This window comes from Pelecanus crispus, chromosome 2, assembly GCF_030463565.1.
Source record: "Pelecanus crispus isolate bPelCri1 chromosome 2, bPelCri1.pri, whole genome shotgun sequence".
In the NCBI taxonomy this organism is placed as follows: domain Eukaryota; kingdom Metazoa; phylum Chordata; class Aves; order Pelecaniformes; family Pelecanidae; genus Pelecanus; species Pelecanus crispus.
This window is the reverse complement of record NC_134644.1, coordinates 62,933,476-62,958,984: the sequence shown is the minus strand read 5'-3', so window position 1 is coordinate 62,958,984 and position 25,509 is coordinate 62,933,476. Positions and strand designations below refer to the sequence as shown.

At 41.0% G+C, this 25,509-nt stretch overlaps 1 protein-coding gene across 3 annotated transcripts in view; it reads right to left on the bottom strand.

Annotated features, from left to right (window-relative positions):
* CUL1 (cullin 1) overlaps positions 1-23,159 on the bottom strand; it is a 55,337-nt gene extending 32,178 nt beyond the window's left edge. Inside the window, exons 1-2 of one of the 3 annotated variants that reach the window (XM_075728257.1) lie at positions 23,123-23,159; positions 6,244-6,536 (exon numbers count right to left, since the gene is read on the bottom strand). In XM_075728257.1, coding sequence (XP_075584372.1) covers positions 6,244-6,383 — 140 coding nt within the window. In that variant the 5' untranslated portion in view covers positions 6,384-6,536; positions 23,123-23,159. Of the gene's footprint in view, positions 1-6,243; positions 6,537-10,284; positions 10,319-18,094; positions 18,134-23,122 lie in introns of those variants that run through there. The other 2 variants (XM_075728258.1, XM_075728259.1) reach the window with 2 other exon arrangements.
* Between the last annotated feature and the right edge of the window lie 2,350 nt (positions 23,160-25,509).

Below are 25,509 nucleotides of genomic sequence, written 5' to 3'. Positions count from 1 at the left end.
ACTGATGGAGCTATTACAGCATCAGCCACACAGCTGCTATGAAAATCCAAGCATAACCAAGCTCAGACAAGTTTCTGCAAGTCTGAGATCTGAGAAACTTCTAGCAAAAGCCATCTGAAGACTAATAGATAACTTCTTGTTTCCCTCTTCATGGCATAAACTCAAAAGAATCACAGAGAAGCACTGAGTTACAAGGAAAACACAAATTTTCAAAGCCAAATGCATATACAAAGAGTACAGTCTTTATGCCAGGAAGTGTAAGAACCACCAAAACTGAGGTTGCTTTTAAGTTTAAAGTTCTTTGCATTGACAGAAGTTGGTTTTGTGCAGAATATTCTTGGTTACTATAAAAAGCAAGTAGAACAGCAAGCGATCATTGTGGAGAACAACATTAAAAAAAAGGAACTGATCGCACTAATATAAACATATTCCGCACTTCTTTCAAACCGAAGCAGCAATTTCTATAAATATATGCAAAACTATACAATCATACCTACCTTTCCACACAAGAAAAAGTGTATTATGTACCCTTCGAACACACAAATACATTTACTTCTACCTTCACATTCCACTCAAGCTAGTGGAATACTGGTACATGAGAAACACTACGAAATATCATATTGAATACAAGCAGGATTAATTCCAGCAGACAGCAGAGGCTGCTTTGATGTACCCAGAGCGACCTTAAACAATTTGATATTTAAGTGAAAGGGTAGCTTAGAGTGAGAGAATCTCAAGATAAAGTTGAACAGTTTCTGAGGTTTAAAAAGTACGCGTCCTAACAGCCCAGTATCTTTTCTGTATAGAAAAAGCATAGTAATCTGTTGAGGGAAAAAACTAACATACCATGCTGCATGGTAACAACAGATTAATGTGATCAGAAAATAAAAGATCCTTACAGTTTTAATTACATCTGCTGATCTAAAATCCTACTAAAATACAGGAATTCCAGTGAAAGCCACTAGGACAAGGATTGCAACAGAAGCATCTACAAAAGACCCTGGCAAATGGATGCCAAGAGAAGGGCTTCATGGCTTTGTTTGGACAACATATACTATTGGTGCTGAATCTATCCACAGGCAAAAAAAATGTTACATGTATTTATACATTCTATTTTATGAACAGACATATTATCCTGAGTCATCTGGTATTTTTAAAATGTAAGCATGGTACACTTAAATAATTAATGTTTAACACAATCTTCTCCTGTACCACTTGCTAATATCTGAGAAAAAATAAATCCCATCTTACCAAACAGATTACAGTAACCTTTTGTGATGTACAATTACTTACATTTGGTCAAATGGATTATCAGTAACTACCACTTTGTTAAGATAGCAAAATTGAATCACAATAGGCAAATTCAGAAACAAGGAAAAGATTTTTCATAAAATAATGAAATGTGACAGAACAACCTAACCTTTACCTAACCTTACTTTAAAATATTTAAAGCAATTACTTTTCAAAAGAATTACTGTGGGTAATAATGGAACAATAATATAAGAAACACATTTGTAAAATCTAATTTACAGGTGTAAGAGTTGAGCAAATTTTAAGTCAAAGTAAATTCTGCCATTTTACTTCAAAGTTTCACATAAGAGCTAAATGATACTTATGCCAAACACAATTACTCAAATGTATTACAGGAACTGCTGAAATCAACAGTATGATTTTTATGTACACAACATTAGAAAGACTTTGAAAGCCAATATGGACATTGCAGATGCACTTTTTAGAAAAACAACCACGCCTTCCATCGTACTGTATACTCTTCTTCGTACCAATAAAAAGATTTTAAGATATCTTAATGTAGATAAAAACCTTACTGTTATAAATCAATGGTACTTGGAATCTTTAAACAGTCTTATTTTTCCCAGTTGAATTTTCTTTAAATATTAAAACTGGACAAAAAGGTTCCTCTATTCTTTATAGGCATAAATTAAGGAATTTTTTTTAGACAGTGTAGTTAAAGATGCTTCTCAGATTATGTTTTGTAAATCAAGACAGTGAAAGCATGAGTTTATGCCAAAAAAAGTCATTTTGACATTTCAAATAAAAAGTACACACATATGAAACAAAAGCCCACCACTAAGCTTTCCATTCATGAATCATATCTGGAAATTAAGAAGTTGATGTGTGCTTGGAGGAAGAAAATAAGAATGCCAGAAAGTTATTCAGCTTTTTGTGTAAGACACTATGAAAAATTATGGTAGTTTAATATAGTGCAGGAAAGTTTTCTTGATAGTCTAATACCTGGCCTGAGAATCTGTTTAAGATACATAAAACAAGAAGAGTAATTCTCGTTCTCTCCACTGCAGAGTTTAAATCCAAATGTATGTAAATCCCAATTCATCCTCTCACACCATGAGGCCTGAGAAAAATAAATTGCAGACTCACCATATGATTAGTTCAAAAAACAGGCATCACCTTCTGCCAAAAAAACCCTACCAAAACATGTATGAATATTTTATCATTGCCAAATGGAGTTTAAGAAGAGGTGACCATAAAGACAAGTGACTTATAGCAATGGAAATATAAGCAAATTGAGTAAGAGTAATTCTAGAAAACAAAGTTAATAGGTCTTCCACCAACAACTCAAAACAGAAGCTTGCAACTTGCTACACCCAAGCACAGTTCTCTCTCAGACAGACTAACTGGCAGTTTCCTCCAAACAGGCTAAATGCCACAGAGAGATATTCCCTACACGTTGACACTGCAATTTCATTACTCCTTGACTAATTGCAGCAAATGGGGTTCCTTTTTTATTTTTGCAGAACAGCAGCTTGAACTTTTTCCCTTTTGCATAAAGTAGAGAGAATTACTTCTGAGTAAACCACCCTCTCGGGTGCAGCGTACCAAAACATCTTGTTGTCCTCCTGAGTTCCAGCAGTGACCCTTGAGTGACTTGATCACTGCTCTAACATTGACTTTTACAGCCTAGTCCTGTTGCTAACAGCCTCTGAACTAATAGCCACTAAAGGAAAAATAGGGTACTAAGGCCCTTCCCTCAAAACAGTAGTAGTGCTGTTAGGTCTACCACTCCTAGAAATCTAGTTAATCTTACTATTTTCTGCATGAAGTCAATGCTTGGCATGTAATTCTACACTAAGCTTGCAATACAGCCTGTCACAAGGTGCTAGTTACTATTGCAGGAGCTACTAGGTTCTTCAGCACCAGACAGAACTTAATTATATATGGGTAAGGAACAGAAAAACATCCAGATAAAGGATTTCATTTTCAAGAATCTCACACATGGGGTAAAAAAAAAAAAGAACAAAAAACCAAACCACACAACAAAAAAACCCCAGTCTTTTCTTCCACAGCAAGCACCATTCTAAAGGAATTCTGTTTCTATATGGAAGTTGTAAATTGTCAGTAGGAAACACAAAGAACATACTTCAGAAAGCAATTAAAGGACATTAGTACATTGATCTTCATAATCACGTAAGGAGTGGTAAATAAAAATATCACAACTTCTATAAAGGACTGCTCTTCTGGTTAGGTACTTTGGCATAGCTGGCAGGGCAAAATGAATCACAAAAATATATGCAGTACTGAAAAACATTCGGTGATCATCTGATCTGACAAACAATACACCCTGCAATCAGAAGCACAAATGAATCCAAATTAGAAAAAGTAGGGATGAGGATCTTGAGAACCATCATTCAGAAACAAGACTTCTCGGTTCATCTCTTCAGTATTCTCAGAATGAAGCGGGGGGGACACCAAACCACCTGAAGTACAAGCTCTGGCCTGTATTCAGAGACTGAATCTAATGTCTCTCAAAGAGACGCTCTGAACAAAGAAAGTGAGTGGAAGTAGGATGGAGGTCCAAACTGTCTGAACTGTGTAACTCTTCCAATTCTTTCCCAGATTAACTTGAACAAGGCCCAACAAAAACTTCCACATCTCAAATCAATTCTGACTGAAAATTCAATACCAGATACAGAAAAGGCAGTTTTGCTTGTATGCATGGTTCTCCTCCTCCTTTTATAAATTAGAGAGATGAAATGGAAGCCACTTCAGGAGCAATACCCTGACCAAAAAAAAAAAAGGGTGGGGGGCCACACAAAAGAGGATGAGGAAATGACTAAACTGTTCACTGCACAAGATTTCCAAACTGTTGTCACATCCAACAGCCTCGTAAGTAGGGCTGACCTTCAGACCAATTACAGCTGCAGCTGAAACTCATCTGCATCTGTTTTGCTTTCCAAACCAAGCTGTTTGATAGGCTGAGCCTCCCGAAATAGAAGTCTGTCAATCTACTAGACTTGCTGTATGCAAAGACTGAGCAAATGTGCATCTGACAGGGGAGTAGTCTTTTAAGCGCAACTTTTGAACACGTACACTTCGTATAGGATGCAAAGTGCATTGTTATCTTCATAGTAGATTAAAAACTCTTAGCCTAACCAGTGTCAAATATTCTGAGTTATCAGACTATTAGATTAATCCACAAATGAAAGTCAACAACTAAAATTATCCACTAAATGAGTTCACTTATGAAAGTAACAAAAGCCATCCTTAGTTTTGGACCCAACAACTCCTTGAAGCAACAAGAAGGAAATGAGTAGTTAATAGACAACATACCCCTTTTATGGCTTCATCCCAAGAATATTTGAGAACATCAGAAGGAGGGGGAAAAAACCAAGTGTTTTAACATTACCATTATAAGAAGTATTTAGTCATCAGCTGCCCTGCTTGACAGAACTCACAAACAGGAATATATTAAAGGCACTCAGAAGAAAAAACTCTCAGAGGTTCTACTACATGTCAGATTTCTATCAGACATTCAACTTTAGAAGACTTGTTTCGTTCAGTCAAGAACAATATTGAACCTAGCACTGCAAGAAATCAGTCATTTTAAGTCTTAGGAAAAGTTCTGACCCTAAACCAAATGTTATTTCATCTTCGCATCACTACTAAAGAAGTATCCTAGAAACACTCAGCAGACTGCTCAGCATTTTCCCCACACCCCCTGGGAGCATGGATTCTGCAGGCACAGGTAAAATTACACATCGACTCTGAGATTACATGTACAGAAAACAAACTTTTCTGTCTCCTCAGAAAGTCCAGAGAACTACAGAATTAATCGCTTTATAGCCTTCAAGCTCCTCTTTCTTCTATAAAAGCTCTGTCCTTTCAAAAAAATTAAGACTAAAATTTCATATGCAATTCCAAATCAGTGCCAACAACAGCTTTAGATGCTAATTTATATATCAGAATAATAACCTTTATTAAAAAAAAAACCTCTAAAAATTGATAAAGAAAAATAGCAGAACTACTTAAAGTAAGATAGGAAATGTATTCAGTCATCATTTCTTCTCTCATACATCTACACACTTTGCTGTACCATCTTCTTAAGCAGTGCTTACTCTACTGAGCAACACGAGGTTACATGAGTGAACACAGAACAACAGATGTAAAGCAGAGGTGGTTCCTCATCAAATCCATGTACATGCCACTTCATAGGTGGAACATAAAAGAAGGATTTCTCACTTTCCAAACAAAGTCCTGACATCAAACTCTGAAGCTATAATACAGCAAGAGGCACATCTCTCCTTCAAATTAGTTATAAAAAATCCTTACGCACTACCTGACAGGAATAAGTTTGCTACAATCTTCCAAAATAGTACTGCAGCACACCCGTACAAGGATGAACACAACCCTCTTTTAGCATCTTACAACAACTCACAGAATGGAGAGATGCTGGAAAATTTCAATAGCGCTCTGATGCAAGGTAGAAATTCAAGAGAAATCCACTTGGTGCATTCTCACTCCAGCTGGAAAATTATAAAACCAACTCAAGAGTAAAGTACTACTCTGAGGCTGACAACAGAAAAATTTTCCAGGTAACCAGGCATTATTACCAATAAGACCTGCAGCATAATGCCAGAGACTAGTATATAAAGGAAAAATAATTTCTGTTTTCTTTTGGTGTACTGTGGACTCAAAATTAGGCCTATTAAAAAAATCACTTTAAACATCTGCTCTGTCAAAGATAATAGTAATCAAACCTGAAATTCAGAGGTAGCCATAATTACGAAGACAGCTTTCCAGACAACAGAATGTTCCTGCTTATTTACCAGTAAGATTAAACAGAAAAGGCTAATCTTCAAGATAAAAATACATTCTTAAAAGCCACTAAGTTAAATCATTATGAAGCAATTTTGAGCTTAGAAAAGTAAAAAGCTATCTCTCATCTACTAACAGTGAAAGTACTAACTGGCTTAGGCGTTAGGATACGTGTAGAGTTCCATGTATCTAGACTTTGCCATACTTTGTCTGGTGTAAACCTGTTGAATTCCAGCTCTTAGGTCATCCCATATCTGGTCAAGACCGATCTGTTTAAGTCCATGCGGGTTCTGACTCCTATTAGATGACATTTTGTATTTCCTGTAAAGTCTTCCAGTGCAGCAGCCTGAGATCTGGTTATTCCTCCATCAGAATCACAAGTCAAGTAACATTCTAAACTCAGTTGCAGCAACTCGGTGAGATATTCTTTATATACAAAGAGCGACGTTTCCCAGGAAGATAATCTACAAAAGGAAAAGAAAAAATACATGTTATATGACAGTCCAAATTCAGTCACACTACAGAAAAAGATACAAAATTAATTATTTCATTGAAACATTTTCATTTACACAGATGAGAAATCCATGAAGAGACCTGAACCACCAGAACCAAGGAACATAATTTTGCAATTCGGCAATCCACTACACAATGTGACTGTTAGTGCCCAGATCTGTCCAAGGCTTGTAGTACTTAGAGCTGCTGACAACAAAACCCTAATGCTAATAAGAAAACATAACAGTAAAAATATTTCCAAGCAGCAGAAACTATGCTACTAAGAACTGTTTCCTCCCTATACAACACTAAAACTCCAGTATTTCCAAACAACTCAAGAGTTCTGTGGTAACTCATTGTTTAACAAGAATACTGATGGGGATATCCAAGATTAACCAGAAGATACTAAAGATAACTATTTTTCTTCAGTTATCAGTAACTCTCCCAGACTTGAGATTCTATTACAGGTTGATGGTTGGACTGATGATCTTAGAGGTCCTTTCCAATCTTAGTGATTCCTAGTTTTTACTTTCATTAGAAATAATCCAGCCACCAAGCCAGGAAACATTAAATTGCTACTCTACCCTTAATTGGTTTACTGGTGGACTTGGTAATGTTAGGTTGGACTGGATGTTCCTAAAGATCTTTTCCAACCTAAACAATTCTATGATTCTATGAAATTGGAAGTCCAAGATATTTTGGGAGCAGAGAATTTTTTTTATCTGGTAAATGCATGCTTGCACTAATTTCTTTGCTAAGTAAATGAACACCACTTCCTTCAATGTCATCCTACCAGCAAGAGAATATGCAGCCAATAATGGCGGGAAGAAAGAACAACTAATGGAGTGCACAAAATAAAGACTGCGTGAATTGCAAATGGAAGAATAAGAAACTAAGAAAATGCACTACTCCCATGAGTGCTTAAGCGCACAAAGTTTGGGAGGTAGTGAAAAGATGCTTATCAATTAATCAGCCTCGTGAAATGACAGAGTAGGAAAACAAGTCACCTGGAAAAGACTACTGAGAATATCAAGCAGAGAAGATCCATTTCTACACGTCCTTAAAAATAGTTTGCAATTTTAACATGCCTTGTCCACCACAGCAACAAAATTAAGGATACCTGACAATGACAAAGGAGGTAACACAATTTAAAAAATTAACCTGCAGATAACAGAGTTGTTGTAAGTCAGGACCAACCTACTCTTACTGAGGCCTTTCAATATAAAAAGGGGGCTTATAAGAAAGATGGAGAGAGACTTTTTACCAAGGTCTGTAGTGACAGGACAAGGGGCAATGGTTTTAAACTAAAAGAGGGTAGATTTAGGCTGGATATAAGACAAAATTTTTTACAATAAGAGTGGCGAGGCACTGGAACAGGTTGCCCAGAGAAGTTGTGGATGCCTCATCCTTAGAAGTGTTCAAGGTCAGGTTGGATGGGGCTTTGAGCAACCTGATCTAGTGAAAGATGTCCCTACCCAAGGCAGGAAGGTTGACTAGGTGATCCTTAAGTGTCCCTTTCAGCTCAAACCATTCTGTGATTCTGTACCCTAGAGCCCATGCACTGAAATACTCAAAACACAGTGAAACACATGACAACTTTTTGCCATGCTTCTATAGACAAGAATACAGCTTTATGATAAACCTGTCCTGTAAAGGAGCCTGCCAGCCAAGGCTCATATGAACCCTTCCATAATTTCAAGGATACTATAGGCCAAGACCTAATAAATCCTATTATTTGTTTTTGATGTTTGAGCAGCAAAGAACAAAGATATTCCTTCAGGATTTACAGTGTGTCATAGGTGCTTTGTCACAGCCACTTCTAGGCTACTGCATGTTCCACTCCAGGATTCACACTGTTTTAAAGATTAAGTATTCTGTTACACAGTCCCTGACCCCTGCCCAATTATCTGTGGACTTCTCTTCTGCCTTTTCTCCTTGACCCTAAAAAGGCCAGTTAAGATCGAGACGTTTCTTCAGTTTTTTTTAGTCATTGACTCTGTCTTACTGCAGTAACACAGAAGTTACCAGTCCTCATAGTCCTTTATTATCTATCACCCATAAGCATTTAAATCTCAATCTGTGAGTAGAAAACACTGAGAAGTATTTTCATTATGTCAATCTAAGCAACAAGTACTGTCTCATTTCAATCAGAACATAAACTGCTTCTGTAGCTAATTTTTCTTTTTACATGAGCAACAATTACTTAGAAGATTAGGTGGAAAACCAAGAATTCAATCAATATATATCTTATAAAATATACACTTAAAATTTAACCTTGCCATTCTGTTTCTGTAGTTACAGCAAACAATCTACAACTCTGACTGCAGTATGTATAACAAGTAACTGACCATTACCCTCTCATTAATCTGCAAAAAGCAAGCAGCCTAGAATTAGAGTGCATCTTAGTATAAATATTTTTGCATAACTAATACAAAATACTTCACTGCTATATGAAAGTTCATAACAAAAGGCCAACCCCTTGCTAGCTAGCAGAAAGCATAATAACAGGTGCAATAGTTCACAACTGGGCCAGGGTCCATTCCCAGGCAGCCCACGGAGAACGGCAACAACTGGAGCTCTTACTCGGACATCTCTCCAGGTGCCATGAAGAAGCAGCCACCCTTCCAGTGCAAGCCTGGGGTCACCGGCTGCCCAGAAGATGTGGAGTTTCCCCCTCTATGACGATGGAAATATTTAACTTTCTTCTCTAAGCATCTCCTAGTTTTTATGTACCGTGGTGCATCTACAAATACTACCTTTTCCCACAATCTGTTAAACTCAAGATGTTCCCCATTCACACTGTACTAATTTTCCCTCCCCTCCCCCTAAACTAACCCTCTGTATTTAAGTCAGGACGTAGCCATTAAAAACAATGCCATGAGAAAGAACTTAATTTTTATTTTCTCATGCAGTCCACTACATAGAAATATCTTTTCTTTGTAAGCAATGAATTCCACTGCATTTGACAGCATTACCTCACTATTCCTTGGCTGGCTTTCAACTTGAATTTCACAATTAAAGACATGAATACAGAATGATAGCATCATGTCACTAACCTCCTAGACTCAAATAATTTACTTCTTCCAGTTAGTTACTACTTAACACAGCTGGGAAATAAAGCAATAGGTGAATAATGCTATACACTACTACTAATTTTTTTGCAGATTTATTCATGTGCAGGAAAACAGAAAGGTAACTATTAATGTATTACCTTAACAGTATTAAAGTTTCACTACATGAGAATACTTTTAACTACAAAAGCATATTTATGAAAGCAACCATTTGTACTTAGTGGTTAAACTAAGCTATGCTGTTACATGTATACAGAGAGGAGGGGTAAAACAAGGCTTTGTTACTTGGCACTGTTGTTGTTATACACGAACACCCAGTGAAAATACAAAGTTCTATTTCTTGTGAAAAGTGTAAGCATAGTTTTCAAAATTATTTTTGTGATTCACGCACAGAAAACCTCTCCTAGGCAAACAATTCTGGAAGGTCAAATCTGGTCCACAGTAGTTACATGGCAACTCTTTACCCAATGTCCCAATTGCTAAACTTATACAGAGGGAGAAAAGAGAGTTTAGAACTCTGTCATTTCTCAGTGTCCAGGCTGTGCGCAACTGCCAAGAGCAAGGTGCCCTCCCAAGAACCATGAATTGCTACAGGTGAATTAAAACCTCAACATTAAGTCACAACCTTTACATCAGTGAGATCTCTCACCTTCCAGAGTGCCGTCGGCAAGACCATGCACAAGTCAGCCTTGAACTGACCATCACTGCGGTTTCTCACCCAAGCAGATCAAACTTACTGGTGAGCTGCTTCATGGACAGGACCACCTGCCCGAGTTATAACATCCGCTCTGTAGCTCTGGACCAGAGAACCCAGACTTCATTATATCTTCAGGACCAGCTATATTTACATGAAAAAAAAATTACCCCTGCAGTTTCCAGCTAATATATACACAACATGATGCAGCAGTATGACAGTGTTCAATGCCATCCTTTCAACCTGTATTCAAGCACTGCAATTAAAACACTGTCAAACAAAACGGTCATTTCTGCCCATGACAACTGTCAAAAGGAGGCAGTATTTCTGCCAAAACTTTAGAACAGCCTTGAAGGACAGAGGGAAATGCTATTGCCTCCTTTTCATTACTGGGGGGACATGACATGACACACCTCATAGGCAAGGAAACACATCGCATCAGAAAACAGTGGTTTTGGTTTTACTGATCGTCTAATAAACAGACAGAGAGATATCTTTTAGATATCCCATCTGACGAAAATGATGTGTATGCCAAATAAGGCCTATAAAAAAAATCTGAAAGTTAAGTCTACTTTTATCTAAAAAACATAATAAAACCCACAAGATTTACAGCATCTCAAGCTATCTGCTGGAGCAACTACCTCATTTTTATGTCCTAAAATAACGTAACTTTCAGCTTCACAGCTCCAAGGCCTATGCATCACCTTTTGCTCTCCCACAACTGCTTATTTCTAAACTACAGATTTCAAGATAGCTTAACTTCAAATTCTATCTGCAATTATTGAAGTTATCAGCTTCTTGGCCCAGAACTTACAGGTTCAGAGCAAGGTCTTCCAGCTGACCCAAGGGCCCAGATAGCATTTTTTTGAAGGACACACTAGAGGCACAGGACCTAGACTTAGTCATTTCCAAGTATTTTATCCCTTGTCTAATTTCAAACATGAGAACATTCTTGTCACGCCTAATAGCATGAGCTAAGGTGACCAGATTTAATCATACTAAAAACAAAACACATTAGGGAAGAGAAGCAAGTTTCACTAATAAGCTACCGTGGAATGAATGCCATTAAAAATAAGTTCAAAGACCTTTAGTGTTACGAGGTTTCCGAAGTTTACAAGTGTGTATTAGAAGTCAGTTTCACCGCTGTACACTGCCTCAAATCCATTTGCTAAACCTGAATGCAGGTTTCCCAGTAACAAAAATACAGTACAAGTTCATTTGGACATTAGCTGCAGTTCAACACCTTTTGTAAAAATTGGTGCAGTGACCATGTTCACTTAAATGTCCACTACAAACAAAATATCAGCCCTCTGTGCTGAAAGGAAACAAACATTTAATCTTTGGCTTCAAAAGACAAGAAAAAGCAGTAAGTTTAATACAGCCACACACTTAAAAATGCAAAATAAAATTCCTCTTACCAAACTTTTTCCTTCCCATTTTTCCAGCTTGACTCCTCTAACTTACTTTATCCTGCTCTCCTGTTGCTGTATTTCAGCAGGTCTGATCCAGAGGTCTTTTATTCAGCAAACAGCAACACTCAAAAAGGTTCCCAAACAGTTTTCCTCCCTCAAAGTCTCTGCTACCTCCACAGTGAGCCAAGGCAACTGTTAAGGTTATTTACCCAAGATATGCAATACTGGTTGAACCAATGCCATACAATACAAGCACACAAAAAGTATTTTCAAAAAACTAAACCAGAAGCACATTAAATACTACCTTTGTTCTAACACAAGTTGTTTGCTTGTTCTTACACTATTTTAAAAACAAGATATTGAATGCTGGTTTATACTCTAGCTCACATAAATTTCAAAATTGCTATAGCTGAGGTGACCCTAAAGTATTACCATATCAAAATATTTGGCAAGTTTTTGGCTTACAATAAGCATCCAAAGGCACATCTATTGTTTTCAGTATTAGGCTTGATACAAAACATACCAAAAAATAAACCAAACCCCTCTTGTAACCAAAGAAGTCAACTTATTATTCATATATCCTCTCTTACCAAACATGGACAGTTTCACACACCTGTCCTGCAAACAAGGCTTAAGATTCCTCTTGAAGTCATGCGAACACACCTTTTGAAAAGGCATGTAAATGCAAAGGACAGAGCTGAGAACAATATACCTCCCTCCACTGCTAGTTAGCCTGTAAGATACGAACACCGGGGTGGGGTGGGGAGACTCTTAAAAATTCTCTTTGCTTTCATCTTTTACTTCTTTCCCATTTCATGTATAAGCTATTTCTTGGAATTTTTTTTGCCAGGTTAAAAAAATGTCTGTTGAATCCTAAAGGACACAGCCTCCATTCTAGCACACATTTATGTTTGATGGAATGGAAAGAGAAAAGAGAAATAATTCTCTTGTCCCTATAATCACTTGCACTCACAATTTATGATTTCAAAGACACTTTTTGTGATTTCAAAGACACATATGTACCTGCAAATTAATTATTTTGTGTTTACTTGACTTCAGTTGAGGTTACCATTATGAACTCAAAACTATAACGTAACATAATGTAGTTGAGCCATGGGCCTGCATGCAACATTTTATAGCACTCACATTTCTGTCCAGTAGTATTTTACATCACTAAATATACAGACTATAAACTAGGCAGACAGTTTATGCATGTAAAGTGACCCGATCCTTAAAGCAAGCATAGGAGAAAGTGCAATGTCCTTAGCACTTCACATGCTACCAATGTTTAATTAATCAAAACCTGGAAAATCTGTCTATAGCAGACATTTCCACTGTGCCCCAGCAAAATGAAACCACAACTACTGTAAAAAATGGTTATTCTAGAAGTCATATCAGTACCAGAAGAGAAATACTAGAATCTTTTCTCCCTTTTCAATATCAAAGATATTTAAGAGACAAATTATGCAAATTACAATGTTCAGTTCCTCTGTATTATTACAAAATATTGAGTTATATGCAGTGTGAAAAGCTTTAGCTCATCTTATTTTCAAGAGAGTTAAATTCAGTTCATCTCATTATGAGAAAAAGGCAGATGTATACATGCATACACCCGTTCCTTCCAGAAGTTGTCTTTGGGTAGTAAAAGCATTCTGTGCAGCATTTAAAAAAAAAAGAAGTTTAGAGCAGAAGCAAAGAAGCAAGTAGGCTCAATTTGCCAGTAGTTTAATACCAAGTTGTGTAAATTTCGTGTAAAGTTTGAGTAGTTGCTATTTCACCTCCCTGACAATGCTTTTGTTCAGGGCTTTGGTGTTCACAGAATCATAGAATGCTTTGGGTTGGAAGGGACCTTTAGAGGTCACCTAGCCCAACCCCCATGCAGTGAGCAGGGACAGCTTTCACTAGATCAGGTTGCTCAGAGCCCCGTCCAACCCGACCTTGAATGTTGCCTGGGATGGGGCCTCCACCACCTCTCTGGGCAACCTGTTCCAGTGCTTGACCACCCTCATTGTAAAAAACTTCTTTCTAATGTCTAGTCTAAATCTATTCTTCTTTAGTTTAAATCCATTATTCCTTGTCCTGTCACAACAGGCCTTACTAAAAAGATTCTCCCCATCTTTCCTGTAGGCCCCCTTTAAGTACTGGAAGGTCGCAATAAGGTCTCCTCGCAGCCTTCTCTTCTCCAGGCTGAACAACCCCAACTCTCTCAGGCTGGCCTCATAGGAGAGGTGCTCCAGCCCTCCAGTTTGGTGGCCCTCTTCTGGACCCGCTCCAGCAGGTCCATGTCCTTCTTGTGCTGAGGGGTCTCACCAGAGCAGAGTAGAGGGGCAGAATCACCTCCCTCGACCTGCTGGCCACGCTTCTTTTGATGCAGCCCAGGATTCGGTTGGATTTCTGGGCTGCAAGCGCACATTGCCGGCTCATGTCCAGCTTTTCATCCACCAGTATCCCCAAGTCCTTCTCCGCAGGGCTGCTCTCAATCTCTTCATCTCCCAGCCTGTACTGATACCAGGGGCTGCCTCGTCCTAGGTGCAGGACCTCACACTTGGCCTTGTTGAACCTCATGAGGTTCACAGAGGCCCACCTCTCCAGCTTGTCCAGATCCCTCTGGATGACATCTCGTCCTCCTGGTGTGTCAACGGCACCACTCAGCTTGGTGTCATCTGCAAACTTGCTGAGGGTGCACTCGATCCCACTGTCTATGTCATTGATGAAGATGTTAAATAGCACCGGTCCCAGTACGGACCCCTGAGGGACCCCACTTGTCACCGGTCTCCATGTGGACACCAAGCCACTGACCACGACCCTCTGGATGCGACCGTCCAGCCAATTCCTTATCCATCGAACAGTCCACCCATCAAACCCATATCTCTCCAATTTAGAGAGAAGGATGTTGTGGGGGACTGTGTCGAAAGCTTTACAGAAATCCAAATAGATGACATCCATTGCTTTTCCCTTGTTCTTCCCAAACCCCACTCCTCTATGTGTTACAGCTCTGATCAATGATACCTAAAGCACTATAAGGAGGAACACACCCCTACATTACTTCATGCACCAGCGATACAGTTGCCAGCTGAAAAAATAAAACAAAAGCCTGGATGAAGCCTTCAGAGCTAGAAAGACACTTGAATTCACCTTTCTTTTCAAATTTAAACAGAATATATGGAAGTAACTTGGAATTGCAATTTTCACCTTTCTTCTTTACTTAAATTATGCATGATCATGTTCACTAAAAGCCTTAACTGATATGCTTTTAATTTGGATGCCTGATTACAATGATTTTTCCAAAACATAAATAACTATTTCTCAGAAGAGCACCAAGCAAGTTTGAGTGTGACACTTTTTCACTTGCTCTTTGCCTATTCTTTTATTAGCTCTTTAACATTCTTCCTTTACTTCTTGATTTCAGCTTTATCCTTGTCTTTCTTGACCAAACAGTTCCTGCAACTTTTCAGAGACCTCGCTACAGTAATGCAATAGCTTATACAAAACAAAACAGAAAAACAACCCCACATATACATTCTGCCTAATAAACAGAAGCTAGGTCTGGAGTAGACAGGGTTTGCTGATGTATCTATACAAGCAAACTCTCCCTTCTGCTGAAATAAACTTCAGTCAATATTAACAATCCTGCCAACAAGAAAACACTGCATCAGCTTTGCAAATAACGTAAAGGACTACATCCTTAACACTACTATATGGGTAAAACTTTTCAGGTTTTGTTCAGTCATCTTTAAGAGAGTTCACTCTTTTGCTGTTCAAGTTATCCTTGTGTACGAAGTTTTTAGACTCCTAAACTGAACATGTTCTTTCTAACCTGAGGGCTCAGGTTTTCCTGTGCTACAAGCAGGATGCAGACCCTACAGTGTTTTTTAACTGAGCCCGCAGTGATAAGCTTCATAGCTTCTTAAAACACTAATTATGCTCAGCCTTTACATCTTGGAAAAAGGAAGACTGCAGACTAGGAAAAGAGCAACGCTGTATGAAGAGAAAATCAAGTCAAGATACGAGCACACTAAAGAGGAGGAAGAAAGGCTCACAAATGACAAATAGCACCGCTTTCTTGAATCAGCCAGGAGGATGCAGAAAAGGAAAATGAGGGAGGACAAGCTATGAAAACATGATGCTAGATACCCAACATGCCAAGCAGAAGACAGAACAATACACCTTGTTCTTCTTAGAAAGAAAAGAAAAAAAAGGCAGCAATGGGGAGTCACATCAAATGCAATTTAGCAAGAACAAACACAGAAGACTCTGGAAACTGAAATATCTTGGGTGAGTTTAGAGACCCTAATGATCCTGCGAGGACAATTCTTACACATAACTACTTTCCTGAAAGCTCTTACCAGCCATCAAAACTTTCACTAAAACCAACTTAATAACCTAGAACACTGTGATCCTACTGATCTCCACCAGGAAAATCTTGGTATGGTCTTACCATCCACTCCAGACACAGCATGATCTCCACCAGAAGCCGCAGGGCAAGCCTCTGAACCCTGACACAAATCCCCCTCCACTGTAACAGCACATAGTGCACCACAACATACACTCTCACACCGGCCTGTTAGACACAAACAGGAATTTTCACCTGTGTTTCCATACAAAGTTTTCCCATGCTCTTGGAAGGTGGTGATTCCTATAAGTAACTTTAAGAAGTACTAACGTTAACGTGCATACAACAATTCTGGCTGGAATCTCTTCCCAACAGCTTGCTAATTTTACAGCATCTTCCATCTTGTTATTTTTGCAAGAGCTCAACTGACCAAGTTTGCCACTTCAATAAAGATTATGGTCACAGCAACTTGTCTTGCAAACAGTCTGACATTTTTAGATGTTCAAATATACCACAAGAGCACAGCTTAAATACTGAAGAGCTTCCTCCTATATTCACCTTCATGCTAATGTTTCATTCAGAAGCAACAAGGATTGCAACTATCATATATCATATAAAAACAGTCTACATATCAAGGACTCTTGCAGTTACTCGCATTCATTTCCCACGTGTGACAAAATCACTACCCTGTGAAAGCTGCTCCCTGTATCTTAAAAAAAAAAAAAAAATCAGGTCTACATTTAAGTGCACAGATATATCTGCTAGTGATCTAGGTTTCTACTATGGTATAGTGCTGCAAACACTGTTAGCAACAAACAGTACAGCTCCTACATATTTCATTCCAGATGCCTAAATATTGACAAGGCACACTTACTTCGACAGCCAGCAAGAAAAGAATGAGAACTTTCTCATTAAAGCCTAGAAAGGGATTCATACATGATTTTTTTGGTTCAGCTATGAAATCTGAACTGTAACAACCCTAACTCACAGCTGAAGAATTTATACCTCACAAAGAGTTAGTTCCGCATGAATTCAGTGTCATTTTCAGAAATTTTTTAATCAGTTTTGACCTCTAATGACTGCAACATGCACACCTGGTACAGAAGTGAAACAGTTTAACTTAATTTTGTAAAAGTTAAAATTGATGCACATCCCTAACAGCCACAGTTAAATCCCGCTTCCTGTTGATTTAGCCTGCACCGTTAAGTTTTAAAGCTAAGCCTGCATTACAACATAACAAAATCCATTTAATTAATTTACTTAAGCATATACATTTTGATTTTATACTACTGCTGTCAGTGATGGCACTCTAGCAAAGGCACACTTTCAGAGATAACAAAACTTTTCCAAAGTTATCTCTGAAAAAAGCACAGTAAAAAAACAGTCTGTTTTCTTAAGAAAATGCAGAATTTTTTAAAAAATGTTTTCAATTGTACAATGAAAAGTTTCTCCTTTGGCTACCCAGAAGCAAGAAAAATGTTTGACCATGACATTATTACCATGAAAAGCAAGATGGAAATACTAGCAGCTACCAAAACAAGAACTATTTCCCATAACATTCCTTTCTCCCCTCAATTCAGTCCTCCAAACTTTAGATAAAACTTCCAGACGACAGTCTCCACTGCTCTGAGACTAGAAGAGCTTGCAAATTTACATACGAAATTAAGTTTAAATTACAGAGCAAAACAGGGTGAACTAAGGTCACACCAGCAGCCTTACTTCTGAACTCTAATCCACATTAAGCTATTGTCCAACCTTAAACACACAAAGCAACAAAAACCCAAGTTACATCAGATGCAAATTAAAAATACAAACAAGAAGTTTCTGAGTTCAGCTATGGCTGAAATTGCATTCCTAATAACCCAAATTCTTGTAGCTCCCTGCTTTAAATTTAAAAATTTGTCTACCTTGTATATTAAGGAATCAAATACACCTGGGTCCCAGAAGCAAAACCACCAGTATCTCCATGAAAATGGGAGATGAGAACCATGTCCATGCCTTCAAAAGATCAGTACATTACCAGAGCAGAGTGAGAAGCTGTCCACACTGCAAAACCCTTCAGTCACCATGATCCTCACCACCCTATGTGTGAATAAAAAGTTTCCATTTCTCCTTCACAGTAACACCGAGTTTGAGACATACAGCAACATTAACTAGAGCAAATCTAAAGAAACCCAAAGACAAGGAGCATTTTATATCACCACAGAAGTCAATGGTATTGAACTGATATTCGAATCCAGTGCATAACTACAAAGACCTCAAAGAAAATGTATTTGATCCTTTATTCTTAGTAGTTGTCAAGCAATGCTTCATACCTGCTAGACCAAGCTAGAGCAGTGAAACCTTCCGACTTCAAAACCAGAATAATCAAAAGGGGAAGGAAAGGAGATGACATTAATTTTTCCTGAGTTTTCGGAAGAACATCACATCAAAGTTATACTGTTTATTCAAGAATCACAGAACCACAGAATGGTCTGGGTTGGAAGGGACCTTTAAAGATCATCCAGTCTGCCCCCTCTACCATGGGCAGGGACACCTTTCACTAGAGCAGGCTGCTCAAAGCCCTGTCCAGCCTGACCTTGAACACTTCCAGGAATGGGGCCTCCACAGCTTCTCTTGGCAACCTGGTCCAGTGCCTCACCACCTTTATCATAAAAAATTTCTTCCTTATGTCCAGCCTAAATCTACCTTCTTTCAGTTTAAAACCGTTGCCCTTTGTCCTGTCACTACAGGCCTTGGTAAAAAGTCTCTCTCCATCTTTCTTATAAGCCCCCTTCATATATTGAAAGGCCTCAGTAAGGTCTCCCTGAAGCCTTCTCGTCTGCAGGCTGAACAACCCCAACTCCCTCAGCTTTTCTTCACAGGAGAGGTGTTTCAGCCCTCTGACCACTTTCTGGACCCAGTCTAACAGGTCCATGCCTGTCTTGTGCTGGGGACCCCAGAGCTGGATGCACTGCTCCAGGTGGGGCCTTATGAGTAGAATAGAGGGTGAGAATCACCTCCCTCAACCTGCTGGTCATGCTTCGTTTCACAAGTCCAGGATACAATTGGCAAAGAAGGTACGTCAATCTTGAGGATAAAGTACAAGAGATCCCAACTCTGGCAAAAATTTACATATGACTCTACCAGTTTCCTGAAGTCCAAAACAGAATGAATATTTTCCTATTTTCACAGCAGCCTTCATTCATCTTTTCAAGGTTCACAGATGAAGAAGAATTTGAAAAAACGTTACATTAAATATCTATCTCTGTAGTTATGTTAAAGGCTACAAGTTACAGCACCACAGCAGGGCACATCAGCTCAGGACAATTTTATTACCAAGTCACTTAGTCATGTCAGTAACAGGTCTGAACTGCATTGCTGTAGAACCATCAATAGTCAATCTGTAGTTGTTCTTCCACTGATAAGCCTACAACTCTTATAATAAAATAGCAAGTTACTTACATAGACAAGCTCAACAGCTTTCTGTAATTTTGTAACAATTACATTTTCTTGCCTTTTCCTTACTCAAAATTCTCCTTTAACAAGTAAGGGAAACTTAATGGTCTCCGTAACAAATTAAAAACACCAGTAGGTTAAGTTTGCACCCTATATAGGTTACAATTTTTACCTAGGCCTCTAAATGTTGGTTCCAACAACCATTTCTTTACATGAAGAGAATCTTGAAAAATACAGTAATTACAAAGTTTATATGAGTTTACTCTTGCCAAAAACCAATGCTGGCACCTAAGCAGTCCGTTTAAAGCAAGGTCATGCATTCCTAAAGCATATGCAGAACTTCCAAGACCAGGCTTTACACTCTTCTTTCCTCCAAGCTCTGTGCAGCAGGAAGACTGTACCACCCTGCAGGCTGCTAGGACCACCTCTGCACATCCTCCTGACCTGCCCATCCAAGTGGGACACCTACCCCGTTTTCCTCCTGATGTGCGCAGACAGACCCTGTTGGACAGCATGGGAAGTACAAAGGCATGGCCATGCTGTTGAACAGGAGCACTGATCCAGCCACCTTACACTTTAATCTGATTCTGCCCTTGGCAAGTTAGAAAATTCTGGTTGAAAAGTGTAGTACATATGACATTGGTATCCACCTGTAACACACTGACAACCTCTTACTAGGACAACCCCCTCACTTCATATTCATGATACAAATTTTTCATGTTGAGAGTGGTGCAAGTGGAACATCTTTAAAGCTGTTTCATCCACTAGGAGTTTTTTTAAAAAAACGCATTTCAATGCCAAGAGAGAAGACTCCAGGTATACCCAATTCATGCAACCACTGACACCCAGGATGTGACTCATCATTAAGCTGGGCCCTACTGAAATAATTGTGACTACACAAAACTAGGCACTACTTGAGAGACAACAGATGAAAAGCAGTACTCAGAGATGTTAACATATAAATTGTAAGAAAACACTTTTTAAGCTATGAGATAACTTTCTCCAAGGACTCAGCATTGTTTTCATAACAATACAGCCAGAACGTAAGACCTTACGCCAACACTAAGAATAAGCTAAATTCAAAAAAGCCACCCCCAAATCAGTATCCAAATAAGGGTGTGCATCAATTTAGCTTAAATTAATTTAAATTATTTAAATTAAAGCAATGCAATTTTCTCATGCCAACAGGAACAGGCCCAAGTTACAAGGCAAGTTCAAACCAGTGTAAAAAGGACTAAGGTGGAAGAAAAATCATTTAGTTAAACCAGTACAACTGTTTTGTCAGCCGAGGAGCAGGGTGCGTATGTGTAATTTAGGTGCCTAAACTAAGAAACTGTTCTCTACGTGATCCCTGGATAGGCAATGGAAGAAGTTTCCTCCAGACGGGTAATTCAGATCAGAAGCCTAGTTCAGTTGCTCTGAGCTGTTGTTGAGTTACTAGTATCTGCGTGTACTCAGCTGAGAAAATAAGAAGCTGTTAATGCTAACCATTCAACCTGGATTCTAGAGTTAGGTGGATAAATTATTCCTGAGATCGAATGTGTTCCCCACACCTCCATGGGACAACTACGTCCAGTGTTTCAATTGCACCTCAAATGGTGACGATATGATTATGAAATGCAACCCATCTTAAGAACCAAAGCAACTAAGAAAGATGTAAAGTAAGAAGTTGGACAGCAAATACTGAGAAACAAGAGAAGTCACAAAGCAGGGGGAAAAGACTTTTTTCTGGCAGAGTCACCAGTGGAGACACAAAGTGTCAATGCAACACAAACATAGCAGCAGTTCACTGTGAGCATCTTTGGAGTAAAAACTATGTACCATGGTACTGATGAAGTATCTTACTACTTCTCCAAAGAGGACACATCCCAAACACACTCCATATCAATTAAGTACCAATTCACAATATGGTATTACCGACAATATTTGGTCTAATTTAAGCAACATGGCCACTAGGTATTTCTGGCCCCCACGGACCATTCCTCCTAGTCCTGCCAAAAGGATTTCCAAGACAGACTGTTTTTCCCCAGGGTATGCGTATTAGGTATATGATTATATATGAACACATATACTGGGAGAAAGGTTGTTGAGGAAGTCAGTAACAAAACAAATGAAAACAAAATAAGGTAAAACAAGTAAGTAATCTGTGTCCTCTTAGTGCTGACTGACAAGTATACAGATAACCTAGGGTTAAATTCCTGTCTCCTCAAAGGCAGAGCTGGAGGATTTAAATACAAAGTGGGGGAGACAGCATGTGAGTCTACAAAGGAAAGAAGTATGTAGAAAGGAAAGAGTATTAGGTGAGATCACAAGGAAGGTTTTAATGACAGGAAAATAAGATCAGAAGGGCAAAAAAACCCCGGTGAAGGAAATAGTTACTGAGAGGAAGAAAACCGAAAGGGGAAAGGTAATAGGGGGATAATGATGGTGATGGAAGATAACTTGAAGAGGAAATAAGAAGGATGGGAAAAGGATCCCAGTAAGGCCACAGTTAGCTTTCAGTGGCAAAGTCACTAGGAAACAAGTGAGGTGATTATTTGCAACGACCAAAAACTGCAGGACTAGTCATCTGGATGAAGACAATAAATGCACAAACAGACAGATAAAAGGTTACAGGGGGCACCTTCTCTGGTAAGGCCACAACAGTAGGGGGCAACAAGGGGAAGCCTGGTGCACAGTCCTTGACAGTGAGAGAAACCTGGAGAAGGTGACAAGGAGGAGCTGTGGGAAACATCCCCCAGCAGCCACGACGGTACTGGGGACACAAGGGAATTTCTCTAGGTACAAACAAACAGCTCCTAGACAGACCCGAGTGTCACTAAGGCTCTGGGGATGGCGAGGATACAAGAGGGTGAAAGAAAGCAGCACAGAGAAGGACAGGGAGAAGGCACGTGAACACCCAAAAACACTGCCCAGGGAGGTTACGGACAAAAGCTCATGGGGACAAGAGAGCAGGGGCCTGGGACGAGCAGGGCCTGGAATAGCTGGGGTGGGCAGTCCCGGGGCCGGGGGGCAGAGCGGGGGCGCCGGAGGACGGGCCCAAGGGGCCGGGGTCTAAGAGCCCGCGGAGCGGGAGGCAGAAGCAGGGGCAGCCACCGAGGCGGCCCCGGCCATGCGGAGGCCGCGGTCACGGGGGAGGGCAGGGAGGCGGAAGGGAGGGCCGAGCCGGGCCGGCACGGAAGGAGGGAGCGGGCAGGCCGGCCGGCGGGGCCGGGGCAGCCGGGCAGCCGGCGGGGCGGGCTCCCGCGCCCCAACGGGGGCGATGCATTTCGAGTGCGCAGTTAGCGGCCTCCCCGCTCCGACCCGGCCCGCGGCTGCTGGGGCCGGCCCTGCGAGCGGGCCGGACAACAGCTCCCGCCGCCTCCCTCGCTCCGGAGCCAGGTGCGCGCCCAGCAGAAGAAAGGCAGGCAGGCAGGCAGGCAGGCGGGCGGGCGGGCCGGGCCGGGCCCGGCCTCCCCTTCCCCTTCCCCTTCCCCCGCTCCCGCACCCCGCGGCGTGACTCAGTGCCGGGCTCCGCCAGGCCCGCGCCGCCTCGGCCCGACGGGGCCGCCTCCTCCCGGGCCGGGCCCGGCCTCGCTGCGACACAACGCCGCGGCCTCCCCGCACTCACCAGCATCGCGCGTCCCGCAGAGTCAGGCCGCGTCCGCCCGCCCCTTCCGCCTCCGCCAGGCCCGGATCTGCCGCCGCCGCCACCTCCCCCCAGCGCGGCCCGGAGAGCGCGGAGGCGCCGCCCCTCGCCGCCCGCCCCGCCCCGGCCCACGGCGCGGGGAGACCCTGCGGCCCGCGGGGAGGCCGGGGGGTCCCAGCCCGGCGCCGCCCGCTCCCTCCCCTCCCCTGGGGGCGGGCGAGGGGCCCTGCGGAGGGAAGGGGCCGGGGCGGCAGCGTCGTGGGGCCTCTCCCCGCCCGCACCTTCGGCAGAGCTCGGCGTGGCTTCCCTCCCTCCTCCCCCCAAAAGAGCTGGGGCAGGTCGAGGCCCGGCGCAGCCGCGCTGGGGCTACCGGGGAGGCTGGGGGGTTCGGCCCCGTGGCGGAGCCTGCCCGCCGGGGCGAGCCAGGCGGGGCGGTGGCCGGCAGACCGCCATCTCCTCGGCTGCCAGGCCCCTGCCCTGCCCTGCCCTGCCCGGGGGGTCATCGCTGCGACCCCCCCCCCCCCCCCAACTTAGTCCAGTGCCAGAAGAGCTGTCGGATGTGTTTCAGGATGACACCATTAGACGCGATAAGACTTTCCTCCATCCATAACTTGGCAGCCGCTTATTGTATTTATGAGAAACGCGGGTTCCTAGCGTGTCCTGGACAGACCGAGCTGCACCGTGCCCAGTCTCGGAGCCGAGTGGGTAGTACAGCTGTGCATAAACAGCTTGTCCTTATCGAGCAAGTGTTAAACCAACCTGCGAGGCTCTCCTCTGAATTCTTCACGTGAAGAGTCATTACCTCGAGGTGAACGTTGCATTGAAAATTTTGCTGGTGGTTAAAGTGCAGCTGTCGTAACAACGTAGTTAGAAATCTTTCTGTAATTGTGGATTTCAGATTAATAAGAAAACAACTTGGAAAACAACACTGCAAAGAGAACAGGGTAGAAATTGAAAGAAAAGAAGTTTTATTGTTCAGCTGTGAGCTGGTTGGAATGTGTGAAGGTATTTGGTCTGACTGATTTAGGGATAATTAGCTACATGAACCTGTTTGCAATCTATGAAAAAATTTGAGCAAAAATACCTAGTGTAGGTAACTTTAATTTATGATGATAAAGTATAAAATTCCTAGCATATTTGCACCACCTTTATGTGGATTGCAAGTGGGGCAGTTAATTTTTAACAGTATGAAATGGGTGATGCGAAATCATAGTGAAATTTAGACAGGTTTCAGAAAAGTGATGTTTTGGAGTCAGTCCTGTTGTATCTATTCCTGAGGACTGTGGAATTATATTGCTGGAGCTGTGCCGCAAAGAGAAAGAATGGGGTTTGCATATCCTTGGTGTTCTGCTGTGCCAAGGTTCTCTGCACTGTGCTCTCACAAACCATGTGGATTTTCCCTGTGGATCAGATTCTGGTCTGAATTATACCAGGAGACACTTAAAGTGACTCAAATGAAGTCATAAAAAGTTCTTATCCTTTACATTAGTATAAGGAGTTCAACCCAGAAAATGTAGTAGCTTCATAGGAAAGAAGAAACGGGGAAGCAATAGAAAGAAATAGAAGATTTCTTTGCTCTGCAAAATGCTTTGCTTGCATCCTGGCTCCACCAGCTGTACACCATTTTTGAAAATTGGCCTTCTCAAAGCTAATGGTCCTTAGTCACATAAGCACTTGAAAAATTATTTCCCTGTATAATAATGCCTTACTACAGCACAGCCTACTGAAGTGGACACAAGCAAAGTTACTGACGCAACAGTGCTGGCTAAGCACCTGAGAAGCACTGTCTGAGGAACTGGTTTAATGTGGAGCAGGGACTCAGTCAGCTGGGTGGCATCACAACGCTTATATTAATTTTGCCTGTGTAGACATACTTTGCACATACCATTCCTAGGCATGACTAAATTTCTGGCTTGCTAACATAAGTGAGTTGTACTAGAGGAGAGTTTGTGTTAGTCATGCTGGATGCTGCATCAGCATGGCCAGTTCTGCATGGTGTGTTAAAGACTGGGGAGAGTGAGGGCAAACAAAATAGTCTGTGGGAGACAGGAACCAAATCCAAAGGAGGGTGGGCTGATCTTAAAAAATAAGGACTGATTTTTCAGTCTTGGAAAGTAAGTTTTAATGCTGTATTTTACAGCAGTTTTATTTACACAGAGGTAAAGCCATCATTTTAAAATCCTAAAACAAGGGGACAATAGAGCCATCGATAAGCAAGAAAAGTGGAAGAGAAATGACAGGAAGGGAAGAAAATATGGGGAGAAGGAAGGTCTGAATTAGCACCATCCTGCACTAGACTGGGTATTTTTTTGTTTTGCGATTAACTGCAGTACAAGCTTGAGATCTGACAGTTTGGAATGTTGAAGGTT